At 35.1% G+C, this 21400-nt stretch overlaps 1 protein-coding gene across 1 annotated transcript; it reads left to right on the top strand.

Moving 5' to 3' along the window:
• Positions 1-327: 327 nt before the first annotated feature.
• Positions 328-1770, top strand: LOC133823814 (uncharacterized). Its single transcript, XM_062256663.1, has one exon. The coding sequence runs from the start codon at positions 328-330 to the stop codon at positions 1768-1770; it is 1443 nt and encodes a 480-aa protein (XP_062112647.1).
• The last annotated feature ends 19630 nt before the right edge of the window (positions 1771-21400 follow it).

Genomic DNA, 21400 nt, shown 5'->3' with positions numbered 1-21400 from the left:
AATTTGTGTGTTGTTTGATTTGTTTGACATGTTGATGTTGATTGTGACAGATGGCTAGGCTAGTAAATTAGGGGATATGCTGTCTGATTTTCTATAGATTTTCTTGTACTTAGTTCTGTTTTGTATGTTTATTTTATTTTATTTTCTTAATTTTAATTTTTTATTAAAACAACTAGGCGCAATATGGAAAAAGAATGGATGTCAGCTGATAGGTTGTCAGTAGAATATATAAAAGGGGTCGATGAGTTTCTTAAATTTAGTTTGGATCATGCCAAAGATCCAAACTATATTTGTTGTCCTTGTAGTAAGTGTGGAAATATGAAAAAGATGACTGCCACAATAATAAAAGAGCACTTTTATTTCCACGGGATAGACAAAAGTTATAAAATATGGTATTGGCATGGTGAAGAGCTTCATGTTACTCCGGACCCTCCTATGATGAATGAAGTTCGAAATTATAGGCAATTGGATCGTGAGGATAATTTAGATGAAATGATTGACGATGCATATTATGAATCAGAAGTAGATCCCGTTAAGTTTGAAAATCTTCTTAATGACGCTGAAAAGCCGATTTACTCTGGTTGCACTAAATTTTCAAAGTTGTCAGCCCTTCTTAGATTGTACAATATAAAAGCCAAAAATGGATGGAGTGATAAGAGTTTCACGGAATTGTTAGTTTTTTTGAAAGATTTACTGCCTGAAGAAAACGAGATGCCCGTATCATTTTACGAGGCTAAGAAAACTATGTGCTCATTAGGCTTGCAATATGAAAAAATACATGATTGTCCTAATGATTGCGTATTATATCGAAATAGCCTTGTAGATGCGAATTCATGTCCTACTTGTGGTGTGTCCAGATGGCAAAAGAAAAAGAATTTAGAGGAAGTTAAGGAAGGAGTACCAGTAAAAGTTTTGTGGTATATTCCTCCAATTCCTCGTTTGATTCGATTTTATCGAAATGTTGATCATGCTAAGAATTTGACTTGGCATGCAAATGAGAGAATAAAAGACGGTAGACTTAGACATCCTGCTGACTCACCAGCGTGGAAGACAATGGATTTTGAATGGCCTTCATTTGCCAATGAACCTAGAAATATTCGTCTAGCTCTTTCTACGGATGGAATTAATCCTCATACTTCTCTCAGTAGTAAGTATAGTTGTTGGCATGTTATGCTAGTCATATATAATTTATCGCCATGGCTTTGTATGAAAAGGAAGTTTACCTTATTGACCTTGCTGATATCTGGACCTAAACAACCTGGTAACGATATTGACGTCTACTTAGCTCCCCTAATTGATGACTTGAAAACTTTATGGAATGAAGGAGTTAGGGCTTATGACGCATACCGAAAAGAAAAATTTACCCTTCGAGCGGTGTTGTTATGGACAATCAACGACTTCCCCGCTTATGGAAATTTATCTGGTTACAATGTAAAAGGATATAAATCTTGTCCTATTTGTGAGGAGAAGACTTCCTCTCAATATTTGAAACATTCCCGCAAGGTGTGCTATATGGGACATAGAAAATTCTTGCCCCGGAGACATTATTTTAGAACTTGGAAAAATGCATTCAATGGTGAACAAGAGTTTGGTTTGGCTCCAGTTCCTTTGACTGGGAATCAAGTACTTAATAAAGTATCTGTAATTCAGTTTAAGGTAGGAAAATCTATTATTTGTTCAATTAAGAAAAAGAAGGGTCGTGGAAAGAGTGTTGGCAAGGATAAGACTGAAGTTAGTTTGACTAGTGCGGATGAGTCTACAAGTCCTTGACGAAGTTCGAGAAAAATGGGTGATGTCATTTTTACAATTGGTTAGAGCAAAATGAATGATGTTATAGCTAGCTTATTACAATACATATTCAGAAATTTTTAATTTCTTTTGCAAAAATTTTTTGCCATTTTTTTAGTATTTTCTTTTCAAATTTCTTTTAATACATTTTCGACACTCAAAGGGATATATATTTTTAAATTAAAATGAAAATTTTAGCTGCATTTTTTAAAAAAAAAATATACTTTTAAGGGCATGCAAAGCGAGTCCTAAAAAATTACTTAAAGACACTCGTGAGTCCTAAAAAATTACTTAAAGACACTCGCGAGTCCTAAAAAATTACTTAAAGGCACTCAACCAAATTTTTTAGGACTCGCAACACGAGTCCTAAAAACTTAATTAAAGGCACTCAACCAGATTTTTTAGGACTTGTGTTGCGAGTCCTAAAAAACCTCAGTTTTTAAGGCTCTCAAATAGATGACTCGCGCCCCGCGAGTCCTAAAAACTTTTTTAGGACTCGCAATGCTAGTCCTAAAAAACCTTTTTTGTAGTAGTGTACGTAAAAAAATCACTAAACATACCCCAATGCACAACTACTACTACTTCAAGAACTCAAGGAGGCCAAGATCATCAAACACCCAAGTTTAGTCATATTATTATAAATTTATATCAAAGAACCCAAAATATTAAATATGCCAAGAACAGAAAGACTACAAAGTTTATACCATACACCTCGGAACCATCTAAATGGACTGATAAAGAAAAATCAATGATCAAAATGCTTTGCATGAGAATATCATTTCAAGAAAACCAACGAGTCATAACATTTTCTAATGTAAAGTGGAATAGTCTTACCTATTACAAGTGGAAAGAGAGAGAGAGCGAGAGCACAGAGAGAGGGAGGGAGAGAAAGAGCGAGAGAAGAGAGACAATTGGGCTTTGGCACTTTTTGGTCTCTGTTTTGGATTTTAAAGGTTTGGGCATGGGGTCCTCATGGGCAGACCATAAGTCCACGTGTTAGCTAACTGATTACGTGGCATTGAAGCACTGGACGTAAGGGTGGAAATTTGGGTCATGACACGACACGACACGGAAATAAATGGGTTTGGGTGACACGTTTAATAATTGGGTCGTGTTCATGTTTACCTTAATTGTGTCGTGTCATAATCGTGTTGACCCATTTAATAATCGTGTTTTGTCATAATCGTGTCACACACGATAACACGAATAATTTTCATAGGTTTTATGCTTTTTTTCATATAGTTATGATTAATCGTGTTCGTGTCATGTTCATGTCGTGTTGACTTGTTTAATCATCGTGTCATGTTCGTGTTTACCTTAATCATACACGAATCTGACACATTTACACGAATTTCCAGCCCTAACTGGACGTAAGCCTCTCACCAAGTTGTGCGCGCGTGGTGTGCGTTCCTAGGGTTGTACACATGCGCAAACACGCGCATCAGGCAGACGTTTGCGTGCGCAAACAATGGTGGACAGAAATACCATGGACAAATAAAATATAACCTAGGCGAAGTATGGTTGAAAAGCATTCTAGTAGGGTCTAGGATGTGAGTTTAAGAAGGCTTGAACATATTTGTTTGGGAAGATTTCCAAAAATGGAAATATGTCTCCCAAGAAAAAAATCATATATGTTCCTAACAGCGGGGTGAATCTCCAAAATGCTCTTTAGAAGGGGTGGTGCCTACACCCCAGAGAGAAGTCGTCAGTCGTTGCCTAGGGTTGGTGTCCGAGCTATGTTAACGTATGGCTAAGCATATTTAAAGGTGGCATGTGTGTGCACGCATGTTTCATGGTTGGCACGCAGTGCACGCACATAGTGCATGTGGTGGCTGATAAGGGTGCCTTGTGAACAGACGTGACCAAGTAATTATTTGACGATTACTAGGAGTTATCAGGTGGATCCACGTGTTGTGCTTAGATTTGTTGAGGGATGGATCGAATGGTGCTTGACCCGAATGCTTGACTTAGCGACGTGTGGCTACTCAGTGGAGACTTGGCATGGCTGAAGGATATGTTGCACACTGGTTGGTCTAGTTAACACCTAGACGGTTGGGGTTGTCAATCGATGCCACTATTGGCATGTTATTCTATATAGCTTGGGCGCTTAAGACATTAGGATGTGATGTCCAGGGCAATACACTGTTGTATATTCTTTGTGTTTATGATTGAATGCAGAGTTGGGAAAGGGTTCCTGTAATCGTGTGTGTGTCATTATTTTACTTGATATCAAGTGTGTGCCTTGAGTGATCGAACAGTTTGGTGTTTCCAATTGTGTGTGTGCGAATTTAGTGTGTTGGTTTGGCTGACTTGGTTGAGAACTCAAGTCATCAAACGCAAAAATTATAGGCAAAGATTTGACATTGGATGTATTCTTTTAACCTTTTGACTCTTTTTTATATTTTTAATATTTTATTAAGCATAAATATAATAAGTTAAAGTTGAGAGTTTCTATTTTACGTGCATATAAACAAATTTAGGCATGCAATTAATTGTTTCAACCCTATATATAATTTTATTATAAATTATTATGAATTTTTTATTTAAAAACTATATATTAATATAAATTCAAATATTATAAAATATTATTATTTAATACAAGACTATATATTTAATAATTATATTAATAATTCAAATATTATAAAATATCATTATTATAATAAGGGGTATTTACAGCATAAATATTCAATGTTTTACACTTGTTACAGTTAAATACCTAATTTTTTATTTTTACAGCAAAAATACCCAATGTTCAATATATGTTAAAGATAAATACCTAATATTTTTTATTTACGGTAAAAATACCAAAAGTTGCTAAAACATTGCTTTTACAGTACCTCATTTGTTAGAGTTGTTAAGTGTTGACTCATCAAAAATGTAACACTCCATAATTTGGGTATTCTTGTCCTTAAAATATGTATTTTTTAAATTTGAATTAATTTAAAATGTCTTTTTAATTCATTTTTCTAATTTAAAATATTTTAAAAAATATATGTTATGAAATGGACTGATTACACAGTGACAAATGTCTGCTTAGTCAACATATTTAACAGCTCTAATAGATGAGGTACGTACAAAAGCAATGTTTTAGCAACTTTTGGTATTTTTTCCGCAAAGAAAAAAAATTAGGTATTTATCTTTTAACATATATTGAACATTGGGTATTTTTGCTGTAAAAATAAAAAATTAGGTACTTACCTGTAACAAGTGTGAATCATTGTGTATTTATGCTACAAATACCCCTTATAATAATATATAATACAAAACTAAATATTTAATAATTATATTAATATAAATTTAAATGTTAAAAAATATTATTATTATAATAATATATATAATATATAATCCTAATTTTTACAAATTTTTGATAGAATAAATATTTAGTAATTATATTAATATGAATTCAAATATTATAAATATCATTATTATAATAATATTTAATACAAGATTATATATTTAATAATTATATTATTATAAAATATAATTATAATAATAATATATAATTCATAATCTTAATTTTTATTAAAAATTTTATTATTTATATATAAAAAGAAAACATGTTATTTTTTTTATTTGATGTAACTTATATAAATATATATATTTATATTAAATAATAATTAACATTATAAATATATTGTATACAGGTGTTGTGTATATATGAATAGTATGACTGTGTAACTACATAAGATATTAAAATAATATTTTATCTTATTTTAAGAATAAACAAGTTTCTTCTTCAACAATTAAGGTGTAATTTGTATAATATCATAAATATTTTGTACCTTAAATAGATTAGTTTGTGATCTAAAATGTTATCATATTATAAATATATTTTTAAAAAATCATAAATAATATTTTGATTTAATTTTTTTTTAATATGTTTATGTCATTTTTTTTATATATAATGTTGTTTATTTATTTAAAATTTATATGACAGCCATAAAAATGTAATAAAATAATTAATAATTTTTTTAAATAAAACTAAATAAACAGGCATGGTAAATTATAAATAAATATGTGTAGAGAAAAGAAAAATAAAAGTATAAATAGAAGCATCCATTTTGTAATTATGGGGTATTTTTATTTCATTACAAGCTTGCCATGATTCAATAATCTCTCTTTTTCATCTACTCCTTCAATGCATATACACTGTTAAAATATTTGGTTTTCCATTGTTTATTTTAGGATTAATTTTTTTTAATGTATATTATTTTTTCCATTTTCCTTTAAAAAATTATTTCTATTTACTAAAAATCATTGAAAAATTCAAAAAATCGTAAAAAAAAAATACATGTATAAAAAATCTTATACATATGAGGCTTGTAAAAAAGTTTAAAATAAGGAAGAAGAAGAGAGATTAATGGGCCTAAAATGTTGTTGCCCACAAGGCATTACCCTTTTAAACTATTGGGCTGGAAACCATATGGCCCAATAAGAAGTCCATTTACTTTAGACATTCTAAACAAAATTAAGGCTTATAAAATTAAGAAGAAGAAGGGAATATATATCACTTTGTGCTGGAGCTTAATCAAATGAGTGATTTAACGCTTGAGGTTCTGGTAAACCATAATGAGTGACTGATGAGCAAGTTACTAGTTTAAACAGATGAGTTATTACTAGGTAAGTCACTAGCTTAAACAGATGAGTAACTACTGGGTAAGTCACATGGGGCTCAGCACACACAGCCATGTGACTATCTATTTGGTACCGTGTGTTTTATCGAAATACAGATTTTGTATCTTATGTTTTCAATAATGCTCATTTGGTACCATGTAATTTGAAATTATATATAATTAATATCCTAGACTCAAATTTGAATAATAAAATTTTATAAATATGCTCAAACTGTCATCAGTTATATGTAATTAACTAGGGTATATAATAATTTGTTATTCTGTATTTTATCAAAATACAAACTTGGTATCTTATATTTTCAATAATGTTAATCTGGTATCTTGTAATTTAAAATCGTACATATTTGATACTTTGGACTCAAATTTGAACAATAAAATTTTATCAATATGATCAAATGATCATCATTTATATGTAATTAGGTAATTAAATTTGAATTTGAAACTCATATCATTGAGTATAATTTGATTATATTAATCAAATTTTAGTCCAATGTACCAAATATGTACATTTCAAATTACACAGTACCAGATAAATATTATTAAAAACATAGGGTACCGAGTATGTATTTCGATAAAACATATGGTACCAAATAAATATTTACCCAATTAACTAATTAAATTTAAATTTGAAAATCATATAATTGAGAACAGTTTGGTCATATTGATAAAATTTAAATCTAGAGTACCAAATATGAACGATTTCAAATTACAGAGTACCAAGTAAGTATTATTGAAAACATAGGGTATCAAGTATGTATTTCGATATAACCCAAGATACTAAATAAGTATTTAACCAAAAAAAATTACATCTAAATACATATTTTTAGAAATAATTATAGATATAACCTATTTCTTAGAGATGGGTTTTGGTATAAGTCCGATTATCCTAGCATGAATCATTTAAATTGTAAATACTTTTTAGTTTGTGATGATTGATTTGTTTATTATGACTACTATTTTGAGTTGAGTGTTGATGAATACATATGTTTTGAAGTATGTAAGTTTTTCTTTTCAAACCTGAACCGTATACCTTTGAGTTGTTATGTCTTAATACCTATAAGTATCTTGACACATACGAGTTTTAATACATATGCATGTTATATCTTAAGCCAATTGAAATCCGTAATGGGGAAAGATTATAGTTTCCATTTTGTTAAAAGAGTACATTGTGTGGTTGTTTTTGTTAAATTGTAAAATAATATTACGAGCATTAAATCCATAACTCAGATTCAAATCAACATTACATGCTCATACAACAATCCAGGAATACATTTTATTTAGAACATTGAATTGAATATATAGAGATAAAACATACCTCACATTGAGTCTCCAATGTTCATTCTTGAATATCTTACGATCTACACAAAACAATATTAGAAAAATAATGCAAGAGAGAACTTATGGAAAGCAACCCTTACCGAAACCACATATGTCTGTATTTACCCAACAACACATATGTTCTATATATATGTCTCGTATACCTTCTTACCCTAAGGGGTATATTGGGCCTATTGGACTTATATTATTAGATATGGTGGACTATGGTTTAATGAGTCAACCTATAGTTTTAGGATGCTACCATGTACCTCAATTGTAATTAGATTAATATTAATCATCCCATTATGGTCTTTAACTACTCGTAGGCACTCTAAAAAATGATTGTGATAATAGAATTATATTTGTAATTATATTAGTCCATATCAAATTCTAACAGTTTTTACATCATACTATCCATTCTACACAACAAGCCTTTTGTGTAGATTTTTGTCCAGTATATGATTTATATGTATGTAATTTGATTTTAATATAGATAATATATATATACAGTATGCTTGCTCATCAACTGATATTATATATTCTGTTTTTTTTTTAATTCATGTGTTAAGATAAAATATTTTTAGTTTTATCGTTTTTAGTTGTGGATCTTAACTTCAAGTCACAAGAAAGAATAGAGGTTTTTTTTTTTTTGGTAAACTTGAAGGCCGATTATTTTGTCTTTATGTCTGCTCTTGGATTTTTAGTATCTATTTGATAATTTTTCAGGTCGATATTAAACATGGGATTATTTCTATTTAGACTATGCACGACTTTATTAAAAATCGTTAATGAGTTTATACTTTGTGCCACATCTATTTGTCAGTTAATGATTTATACTACCGTTTTTTATTTCCCGGCAAACAGATAGCATGATTTACTTATCTATTTTAAGATTATTTCCATTCCACCTATAATTTTGTAAAGGACTTTATAATAATATATCACTATAACAAAATAATTATAAGTTTGTTATAAAAAAAAATAATATACTCAAATGGACTATAATATTATTAAATATAATAGATTTTATATTCATGACAAATATCTCTCATAATTAATTCATATCCTCATTCATTATTAATGACATATTCCAAAACATTTAACACTCATTAAAACAATTATTAAATATAATAAAATATTATTTTTTTAATCGTTTTAAAGTAGAAATACGTTATCACATTATAAAATATATCATGTAATTATATATTATAGTATGATATTATGTAATTTTTGATTGCATATTATACACAATAACAAGTTATTTAAGAGATTCCAATTAGTTCCAAATTGCATATCACACTAATGGATATCATACAAATATTGTATGTCAACTCATAACAAATTATTTTGGATACCAATTAGTACCGAATGACATAAGATACCAATAAATATCATATTGTATACTAAATGATCATAATAAGTTATTTTGGATACCAACTAGTATATATATCAAAGTGCATAACAATTAATACACAATTACATATGATACCAATAAGTATCAGATTGCATATTAGCTCATAACAAGTTATTTTGGATACCAATTAGTACCAAATTACATATGATATCAACAAATATCTTTTTGTATATACTAGCTTGTATAGGATATCTCCAATAAGTAGTTAAATATGGTAGCATATATTTTTAGATAAGATACTAAATAGTAAATGTTTTATAAGATACAAACAAACAGATTCTATAGGATACTAAATAGTATTGTTTTATTAATTATGTAGTAGTATACTACAACACAAAGTAAATGGAGAAATAGAATAATAATGATTATAAAGTAACTATTATTTTGATACTATTTAGTGGTTTATGTGATTTTTTTAGGAGCTAAACTAATAAATGATAACAAAATAAAATATAGAATAGCAAATAATATCCAAATAAATCAATTCTCAATATTGAAGTAAACATGGAACATTGTTCATTCAAAATAAAAATTTACTACTTATAAATTGTTTAAAAAAACATAGAACTCGACAATTAGGGATTGAAAAAACTCAGTCGTAAAAAGCAAAGAAAATAAGGAAAAAATTGATTTAGTCATAATTAGGAAAGCAATTAATTAAGGAAATGCAATAAATTAATATTTCCAATTGGGTATATTATACACATAATTATTGAATTAATAAATTAGTTTATATTAAAAAAGTAGTGGGTATACTAAATAAGTAAATAAAACTTGAATATTTGTTATTTAAGTTAATAAATATTTTAATATGGGTATATTAAAATATCAATAACAAATTAGTAATTATTTATAATATAAAGTGTGTGAGTGTAAATTTTCTTTTTTTCAAATTATGATTTACGTGTATTAAAAATAAAGTACCTACGGAAATGAGGGCAAATGAGTAAATTTATTAGCACCACACATATTTCATAGACATCTGGGGAGTTCACTATGGCCAATGTCTATTTAAAAAAAAAAGAAGAAGATAATGTAATATTTTAACTTTACACAACAATCAAATGAGAATTAGAATAGATTTCATTTCCTCAAAACTGGTGTTTGGCTCGTTAATTAAAAAATTTATTTTTTGTTTTTAAAATTAAAGTTGTATTTTGTTTTTAAAATTTAAAAAATGATATTTATTTTTAAAACATAAAATTTGTTTTTTGAAAACAATCACGGATGTTTGACATTATTTTCAGAAAATAATTTTTAAAAATAAAGTTAGAAAAAATACAAAATTTTGAGAATAACAAAAATTATTTTTAGTCGTTTTCAAATTTTTTTGTCAATTTTTTTCTCGACTTTTTTAATTATTATCTCACATTATTTTCTCTCTCATTATTTTATCTCTCCTCACTTTTTCTAACATCACTCTCTCTCATTATTTTTATCTCCTTATTTTTTCTCTCATCACTTATTATCTCATTATTTTATTTCTCATCACTTTCTATATTTTTATTTTCTCTCTCCTTATTTTTTCTATCTCGTCATTTTTTCTCTCATTTTTTTTGCATAAATTTCTCCCTTCTCAATTTTTCTTCCTCAAAATTTCTCTTATTACTTTCTCCCTTCTTATTTTTTATTATTTTTTCTTTCACATTACTTTATCTCATTATTTATTACAAATTTTTAAATAATTTTTCTCTTTGTAAATATATTTATTACTTTTTTATTTAAGATTTAAATAAATTAAACTAAAATATTATTTTTATAAAACATTAATCAAACATATGTTGTTTTCTGTTATTAAAACGACAAAAATTATTTTCTGTTTAATTTTTTAAAATACAATTTTAAAAATAAAAAATAATATCAAATAAATCTTAACAGATTAACAGTGTATCTATCATTATTCTAAGTAAAAATCTTATTCTTGGCATCACGTGCCACCACCACACGTGCTAGCAGACTGTTTTTTTCTTTATGAGAAGAAACTCTTTACTCAAAACACAATTTGAAAAAGCCTTGGTAATCACAATTTGGGGGGCACCTCCCATAGAAACAAAATACCAACAACACGTGAAGACAGAGCCCATTTTTGCAACAAAGTGAGATGAGGTGTTTGTTCTCCTACTAACCCAAACTACACGACCAGAGCCCACTCACAAACTGAAAAAGATAAGTAATTGTCCCTTCATGGCATTTTGTGGTTTGGACAGCATTAAAAGCACCCAACAATTAATTTAGAAAATAGGTCAATCTCTATTCTTCGAAATCTAAAATGCAACAATTAGACCACGCCATTCAGCCTCCAAACCCAATTGGCCAATTGCTTCAAAACAGTACACAATCCAATTTTTGCCCTTAGAATCTGTATCCCCTATCTTAACGCAACGTTTTATGACCAGGTTCAAAAACCCCACCTAATGCCTAATAGGTACATTTTGCCCACCTAAAAAAAGGTACATTTTGCACCGAACAATAGAATTTAAATTATTTTTTCATATTCGAATATCTTTCACGATAACTAACTACGCTACCAATTTAACAAATCTATTAAACAAATAATGTCATAGTTCTATTTCTATATTTTTAATGAAAAAATAGTATATCATTATTAAGAGTACCCATTGAGGCTATTTTAGTTAGCACGATGTATTGAACTTTTTGCTTTGATTTTTTGTTCTTAAGGCGAGTTTATTATACTCAAAAAGTGACAAAACTCACTAACACTTTTTAAGCTTAATATATAAGTTAAAGACCACACTATGAACTATTTTTTTTTTTTTTAAATGTCAACTAACGTTTGAGTATTTAACCAAATACTTAAATCTAACTGTCACTCCCTTTAGTGTTACGTAGATAGAATAGAATGTTTGTACACCTCAACAACACGTTAGACTAGACTTTCATTCCTTATCTAAGAACTGACTTTTGCCATATATGATAATTTATGACAAAAACTTACAAGTTAGATAAGATCAAATCAAAATTTAAAGCAAACCCTTTCAAAAATATAGGGTCAGTTGGCATTAGAAAAAACCCAAAATTAATGTAATCACGAGATAGAGATCAATACGTGTTTCTTACCAATTCAAAGTCATTAAGAATAATTTGCTGTTTATTGTATTAAGACTAAATACTTGTTATAGTATGGCTCTTCAACATTGCAAAAAGTCGATTTACAACAAACCTAAAATTTGAAAAGCTAAGTAGTGATTATTAGGAAGGACTGGTTTAATTAGGCGAATAAAAAGACTTTGATGGGAATACCTTTTTGTAGTATTCGTTTTATAATTAGTTGAATAACTAATTATGTATTTAATAAGATGTATCACAATAAATTTATATATTTTTAATAAATATCAAAAAATAAAGATGTCATCTTTTTTTTAATATATAATATTTGTTGACATTTTACATTTTAGTTTAACTTATTTTATATATTGATAAAGCAAACTAAATATATTGAGTGAACACATCTCTTGCCAATTGGGATTATTATTTGTGTTTTTGCATGTTTTTGTACGAGACATTATCTACTAGGAGCATCTTTAATGCAATGGCTTGACTAACTTTTGTAAGATTAATATCAATGTGGCTACCGAAGAGTTTTATATATTGTGAGTGTTACCCCCTCATCAGGCCAGGCGCGCATAGGTGCGCGCAGACAGGGGTGTGCGCGCACAGGTGCATGCATCAGGCAGATGTGCGCGCGTCAGGAGATTAACGCGCGCGCACATGGGCGCAAGCTTGGGAGGAACGGACACCACCGAGCCAAACAATTATTCCTTGGGCAGAGTTTGGTTGAAAAGGATCCTAGAGGGGTCTATGATGTGAGGTTAAAAGGGCTTGAGGATTTGAGCTTAGGAAGGTTTCCAAAAATGGAAATATGTCTCCCAAGCAAAAATCATATAAGTTCCTGCCAGAGGGCTAAATCTCCAGACTCCTCCTTAGAGGGGGTGACCTTGGTGCCCCCAGGGTGGGTCTTCGGCCAATGCCTAAGGACGGTGTCTAGGCCATATTTGGGTGTTGTTAAGCTTTCAAAAACGTGGGAAATCAAGTGTTGGATTATTGGCGCCATATGGCGCCAAGAGGGTTGGTGCGCGCGCGTGTGCGCTCTCGTCTGACAGGTGGCGTGCTCCTAGGTGTCCACATGCTGACTGATGAAGGTGTCCCTACGAACGGGTGTGATTGAGCAGTTACATGACGGTTATTAGGGATTATCTGAGAGGGATCCACGTGGAACGTCGTGACCCTTGGAGGAGATTCCAACAGTAGATGTCCCATGAGCTTGGCTGGGCGACAAGTGTCCATCTGAGGGGCAAGTGGCTTGCCTGGTGGATGTGTTGCATGCTGGTTGGTCCAGCAAACACCTAGGTGGTTGGGGTTGTCAACCATTGCCACTGTTGGCATGTTATTTATATGGCTTAGGCGCCTGAGACATCGGTATGTGATGTCCAGCGCATGTACACCGGTGTTCTTTGTATTTTGTGAGTAATATACAAAGTTGGGAGAGGGCTCCCATAATTGTAGTGTGTGCCTTTACTTGTGTTCATGCATGTTTATTTACCTGATACACGAGAGTGTGTGAGTTTGTGATCCGAGTATTGTTGGTGTGCGTATTAGTGTTGGGTTGGCTGACTAAGTTGGGGAACTTAGGCCATTACAGGAAAAAAAAATACATAGCGTAGATTGGCCATGTAACAACTGGTATCAGAGTGCAGTTTCGTGTTGGGAAACTTGCAACAATGGCGACAATGGCAGAATTGAGAGAGAGGGTGGAACGGCTTGAGGAGTGCGTTGGTGCTCCAGCGGATGACAACTCTGTCAGTTTGTTCATTCTCGGAGAAGAACATTCTGAGCAGTTGACTGTCATGGGGAATGCTATCACAGATTTGCAAAAGGATGCCACTGAAAGGATCGGTGTAATCGGTCAGGCGATGACTGAGATGGAGGGGGATCTGTCTGAGAAGATCAAGACGTTGTCTGAGGATGTCCTAGTTCTTTCACGGTCTCTGAAGGACCGAGCCATGGCGTTGGATGCGAATATGGTTTTGTTGAAGAGGGTTATGGCTAATCAGGGCTTTGAGTCTTTTGGTAGTTCCTCCATGGTCAAGGTTCCTGAACCGAAAACCTTTAATGGCAGTCGTGATTCGAAGGAATTGGAGAATTTCCTTTGGGATGTCGAACAGTATTTCAGAGCCGCGAGGATTCCGGATTCTGAGAAAGTTTCGATAACCAGCATGTATCTTCAGGGTGACGCCAAGTTATGGTGGCGTACCAGAATGGAAGATGACGCTAGTGCGGGCCGTCCCAAGATCGAGACATGGGATGTCTTGAAGAAGGAGTTGAAAGATCAATTCCTCCCTTGTAACACAGCGTGGGTTGCGAGGGAGTCTCTCAAAAAGTTGAAGCACACTGGAACAGTAAGAGATTACGTTAAGGAATTTAGTTCCTTATTGCTGGATATTAAGAACATGTACGAGGAGGACAAATTGTTCAATTTTCTATCAGGTCTTCAGCCGTGGGCACAGGCTGAACTTCGAAGGCAAGCGATGGTGGATTTACCCACGTCCATTGCAGCGGCCGAAAAACTAGTAGATTTTAAATACACAGCCCAGACTTCGCAGGGCAATGCGAGTAAAAAGTCTAACAATGGTGGGAAGAAGAACAACAACAACAAACCCTCGGGTTCTCAGGGAGGATAGAGAAACGATGGGAAGAAGAAAGATGGTGGGGGAGGGAACGAACGGAAGAGTTCCTCCAACACATCTGACAATCGTGGCAAAGGGGAAAATGGGGGCTACTTTATTTGCCAAGGCCCTCATTTCGCGCGGGAATGTCCCTTAAGAGGCAAAGTGAACGCAATGGTTACCGAGGAGACGGGAACCGCGAGCCAGGAGGGACAACCCCGGATGAATCCCCTATAGTTGTTGAATGCGTTAACAACAGGTCCGACTACCCAGTTTAAGGGGTTGTTGTACGTTAAAGCTTTTGTCAACAGAAGGGAAGTGAAGGCCATGGTTGATTCGGGTGCGACGAATAATTTCGTAGCACACCGGGAGGCGGAGAGACTAGGTCTCGATGTTGTTCAGAGTTCCACTAAGTTGAAAGCTATGAATTCAGAGGCAAAGCCAATCCAGGGTTCGGCTAGGATCACCTTGAAGGTTGGCTCGTGGGAGACAGAGAGCAATCTAATGGTGGTGCCTCTAGATGACTTTGATCTGATCCTTGGAATTGAATTTCTTAGTGCGACAAAAGCCTTGGTGGCACTGTATCTGCGTGGAGTAATGATATGTGACGAGGCAAGGCCGTGCTTCGTCGAAGCTGTTGCTGGGAACCAAAGTAGGGAGAAAGGTGTTGAGCTGTAGTCGGCCAAGCAGTTTAAAGCAGGTTTGAAAAAGGGAAACGAAGCTTACGTCGCGGCGTTGACAGAGATCAAGCCAGACCAAGTTGTTGAAGTACCGGATTCTGTGGCTGAGGTGTTAGCGGAGTATGCTGATGTGATGCCTCCTGAGTTACCAAGGGAATTACCACCAAGGAGAGCCATCGATCATAAAATCGAATTAGAACCAGGGACTAGGCCGCCGGCCAAGGCCCCTTACCGGATGGGTCCGGCAGAGCTGGCTGAGTTGAGAAAACAGTTGGATGACTTACTCGACGCAGGGTTGGTACAGCCATCCAAGGCTTCGTATGGTGCTCCAGTTCTTTTTCAGAGGAAACAAGACGGATCGCAGCGTATGTGCATGGATTACAGGGCATTGAATAAAGTAACAGTGAAGAACAAATACCCAGTGCTGAATGCTGCAGATTTGTTTGATCGGTTATCTAAGGCATCGTATTTCACTAAGCTAGACCTCAGATCGGGGTACTGGCAAGTCAGGATCGCGCCGGGGGACGAGTCAAAGACCACGTGCGTGACGAGGTATGGCTCTTTTGAGTTTTTGGTTATGCCGTTTGGGTTGACCAATGCCCCGGCTACGTTTTGCAACCTTATGAATGATGTTTTGTATGAGTTTTTAGATCGTTTTGTGGTGGTTTATCTTGATGACATTGTCGTTTATAGCAATACTTTGGTAGAGCATGTGAGACACCTGAGGTAGGTGTTCTCAAAGTTGAAGGAATTCAAGTTGTATGTTAAGAAAGAGAAATGTGAGTTTTGCCGGCAGGAAGTCAAGTTCCTAGGGCATTGGGTTAGTAAGGGTAAATTACGAATGGATGGGGATAAAATCAGGGCAATAGTTGATTGGCCCGCTCCGAAGAAAGTGGTTGAGCTACGGTCATTTTTGGGGTTGGCAAACTATTATCGGAAGTTCATCAAGGGGTATTCAAAGAAAGTGAGTTCTCTAACAGATCTTCTGAAGAAGGACAAGCAATGGTGCTGGTCTGAAGACTGTGCGGAAGCCTTTGAGAATTTGAAGGTGGTAGTATCTTCAGAGCCTGCCCTTAGGCTCCCAGATTTTGAATTACCATTCGAAGTACACACTGATGCATCCGATAGAGCATTGGGTGGAGTATTGGTGCAAGAGGGGCACCCAGTTGCATTCGAGAGCAGAAAGCTAAAGGATGCAGAGCAAAGGTACTCTTCTCATGAGAAAGAGATGACAGCAGTGGTACATTGCCTAGATGTCTGGCGACATTACTTGCTGGGAACAAGATTTACGGTGGTCACCGATAATGTGGCCAATACGTACTTTAAGTCTCAGAAGAAACTAACTCCAAAACAAGCACGGTGGCAGGAGTATTTAGCTGAGTTTGATTTTGTATGGGTTCACAGATCCGGGAGGCAGAATCATGTTGTTGATGCTCTGAGCCGAAAAAACGTGGAGACTTACATTGCGGCGTTGTCTCAGGTGGAGACAACCTTTCTTAGCCGGGTGAGGGAGCAGTCCCTGCTCGATTCCGAATACGCCAAGTTGAAAACGCAGGTCACCGAGGGGGTGGTGCGAAGATATTGGCTTGAAGACGGCTTGCTATACTCCAAGGGTAGCAGGTTGTTTGTTCCGAAAAATGGGGGTTTAAGAACAGAACTGTTGCGGGAAACACACGATCCACAGTGGGCAAGGCACCCAGGTGTGGAGTGGATGATGGCTTTGTTAGCTAGGTCCTACTATTGGCCTAAGATGGAGGAAGATGTAGAGACGTATGTCCGGACTTGTTTAGTTTGTCAGCAGGACAAGACTGAAAGGAAGAGAGAGGCCGGCTTGCTACAGCCTCTGCCTATTCCGGAGCATCCGTGGCAAAGCATCAGTATGGATTTCATTGTGGGGTTCCCGAACATTGAGGGAATGAGATCGATTTTGGTTGTTGTCGATCGTTTTTCAAAATATGGTATTTTCATTCCCGCACCACATGCGTGTACAACAGAGGTGGCTACTGGTTTGATAATGAAACATGTGGTGAAATACTTTGGTATTCCAGTTGATATCATCAGTGACAGAGATTCTCGGTTTACGGGAAGGTTTTGGACCACTTTGTTCAATATGTTGGGGTCGGATTTAAAGTTTTCCACTGCAAATCATCCCCAAACCGATGGTCAGACCGAGAGAATGAATCAACTGCTGGAAGAATACTTGAGACATTATGTTACTGCAAGCCAGAGGAACTGGGTGGAGTTGTTGGATGTGGCCCAATACTGCTACAACGTTCATCAGTCTTCGGCTACAGGGATGAGTCCCGCAGAACTAGTGTTTGGGAGACAGCCATTGACGCCGCATGAGGTGGCGAAGCAGAAATCTCAAGGTTCTTGTTCGTCTGCATATCGGTTTGTGAGAGATAGGACCGAGTTGCTGGAACAAGCAAGGGATAGTCTTGCCAAAGCTTCTAAGAGTATGAAGAAATATGCGGATCAGCGTAGGCGAGATGTTGAGTTTTCTGTTGGGGACAAAGTTATGTTGAAACTTACACCCCAGATTTGGAAAAAGGTGACAGATAAGCGTTACCACAAAGGATTGGTACAGAAGTATGATGGGCCTTTCGAGATTGTGAAGAAAGTGGGAGCGGTGGTTTATAGGCTGCAGTTTCTAGAAAGATATAAGGTACACCCTACATTTCATGTAAGTTTTCTGAAGAAATTTCATGATGATGGTTCAGGTTCGAGGCAGCAGGCAGTAAGAGCTCCTCCTACTGTGAGGAAGCAATTCGAGAAGGAAATCGAGTGAGTGCTTGAGCATATAATACTTGGTGCCAGCAAGAAGAATCAGAGGATGGAGTATCTGGTTCAATGGAAGGGCGAGGAAGTAGCTGACGCTACTTGGGAGAAAGCAATGTCCTTGTGGCAGTTCGAGGACCAGGTGAATGCGTATCTCCAAAATATCTCAACAAGGACGTCGAGTTCTTCTGGTGGGGGAGGTCTGTTACCCCCTCATCAGGCCAGGCGCGCATAGGTGCGCGCAGACAGGGGTGTGCGCGCACAGGCGCGTGCATCAGGCAGATGTGCGCATGTCAGGAGGTTAGCGTGCGCGCACATGGGCGCGGGCTTGGGTGGAACAGACACCACCGAGCCAAACAATTATTCCTTGGGCGAAGTTTGGTTGAAAAGGATCCTAGAGGGGTCTAGGATGTGAGGTTAAAAGGGCTTGAGGATTTGAGCTTGGGAAGGTTTCCAAAAATGGAAATATGTCTCCCAAGCAAAAATCATATAAGTTCCTGCCAGAGGGCTAAATCTCCAGAATCCTCCTTAGAGGGGGTGACCTTGGTGCCCCCAGGGTGGGTCTTCGGCCAATGCCTAGGGACGGTGTCTAGGCCATATTTGGGTGTTGTTAAGCTTTCAAAAACGTGGGAAATCAAGTGTTGGATTATTGGCGCCATATGGCGCCAAGAGGGTTGGTGCGCGCGCGTGTGCGCTCTCGTCTGACAGGTGGCGTGCTCCTGGGTGTCCACATGCTGACTGATGAAGGTGTCCCTACGAACGGGTGTGATTGAGCAGTTACATGACGGTTATTAGGGATTATCTGAGAGGGATCCACGTGGAACGTCGTGACCCTTGGAGGAGATTCCAACAGTAGATGTCCCAAGAGCTTGGTTGGGCGACAAGTGTCCATCTGAGGGGCAAGTGGCTTGCCTGGTGGATGTGTTGCATGCTGGTTGGTTGGTCCAGCAAACACCTAGGTGGTTGGGGTTGTCAACCATTGCCACTGTTGGCATGTTATTTATATGGCTTAGGTGCCTGAGACATCGGTATGTGATGTCCGGTGCATGTACACCGGTGTTCTTTGTATTTTGTGAGTAATATACAAAGTTGGGAGAGGGCTCCCGTAACTGTGGTGTGTGCCTTTACTTGTGTTCATGCATGTTTATTTACCTGATACACGAGAGTGTGTGAGTTTGTGATCCGAGTATTGTTGGTGTGCGTATTAGTGTTGGATTGGCTGACTAAGTTGGGGAACTTAGGCCATTACAGGAAAAAAAAATACATAGCGTAGATTGGCCCTGTAACAGTGAGAGACATTGGCAACGTTGTCACTGCCAAGCAACGTTGCCTCTTTTTTTTTTTTTTTAAAAAACTATTATTTTTTCATATTTTATATACTTTGGCAACCAAAAGTAATGCTACCATTAAAGTTGTTCTAAGAGCATCTCGAGCGCTACTGCAACTTCTGAGTTTTGTTAGTCCTTACGACAAGTGGTGTTGCCAAAGCAGTAGAGTACAAAACTTTTGGTGGACAACGTTGCCTGACAGTGTCAACATTTCTTTCCTTTCCTTTTTTTTTTGTTTGAAAAAACAACCACTATTCAATGTGATGTAAGACCATGGAGTTGCCTACCATTGTACTCTTTTTTTTAAGATAAAGTTACCAAATGTGATGTGAAAGAGAGAAAAAATAAAAATTTCAGATGAATTGGTAATTTTTAAGAATTTTTGGCAATCATTAAAGTTAATACATTAGAGATGCTCTAAGATGTTGATTTTTAACATGGAAGTCGATGACTCATGTAAATTTTGTAGTACTATTTTTTTGTTTTGACAAAATATTGTTAAATTATTGAAAAAAAAAAGTTGGTACACTCTTTGTATTTTCGGTACTTGGATAATTATAATCCTATTTTTTTTTATATGACATTATACATTGTAGATATAACAATTATCTCATCAGTTTTCGAGAAGTTTCGAATCATTTATAATACCAAAAACATGATTCTAACAGTATTTTGCACGTGTATATATATATATTCAACTCTAATATTTCTCAAAACAGTTCATTCCCCCCAAAAATAGTCATTTAATGGACTAGTTCATGCATTTTATTACACGAAAATAAAGCCATTGTTATAGTATAAGGGAAATTTGAACTTTTATGCTTAATGAGGGGTATTAAGTCAAAAAATGCTAGGCTCTTTAATCATTTCAAAAAATGCTAAAACTTTTGACAGTACCCAAAATGCCCCTCTCATAATTCCTCTACCCTTTTCTCTTCCCTCTTCTTGTTTTCCTCTCTCTCTCTCTCTCTCTTGGTTCACTCTCTCTCACTCACCTCACCTCACGGCACCACTAAGAGCAACACGGTCGACAACCTTGGCATTACCAACAGCCGAGCTCCTCCCACAGAGGAAGCCATTTGTAGAGATCAAGACGATGTCCAAAGTAAATTTTGAGGAATCTTGGAGTAAAAACTTATGGGTAAGCAATTTTTTCTTAAATACTTGGATTAGTGATGTTTCCTTTAATCTTTTTGGGCATTTCGAACAAATCTGAGCAATATTTGCACATATTTTTAGTTTTTTCTTGGGTTTTTTGTCAATCTGCGTTTTCTGCACTTTTATGGGTTTGAGTTGTGCTCAATGGTTGCTGTAATGCCCCAAAATCCCTAATGCGATTTAATAGTTGGATAAGTAGGCTGGGAGGGCCATGATTAATTTATTATGCTATTAAATGATTATGTGCATGTTTATGTGAATTATATTATAATATGATGTTAAATGCATGCATGTGGGTCTACATTTCATTATAGGGGCATTTTGGTAATTTGGCCTGTTGATGGCAAAATTGTGTATTTTCATGCATGTTGATGAACTATTGATGAGGCCACATTATAATGTGGATTTGTTCGAGTTTTTCAGCATGAGATGATCTTTTAATGTAAGTTAGCGGTTTGGTCATAACGGGGTTGACTGCGGGGCTCGGGGTGAATCTCGGGGTAATTTGGTGATTAGAACATTACCGGGAATTAAAGGGTAATGGGATATGGTTTATTGGTATTTGAGAATAATGGAAATGACCAGAATTGGAGAACGTTAATTAAGATTAACGAAATAG

Source organism: Humulus lupulus, chromosome 3 (assembly GCF_963169125.1).
Source record: "Humulus lupulus chromosome 3, drHumLupu1.1, whole genome shotgun sequence".
NCBI lineage: Eukaryota > Viridiplantae > Streptophyta > Magnoliopsida > Rosales > Cannabaceae > Humulus > Humulus lupulus.
This window is presented reverse-complemented; position numbering and strand designations above follow the sequence as displayed.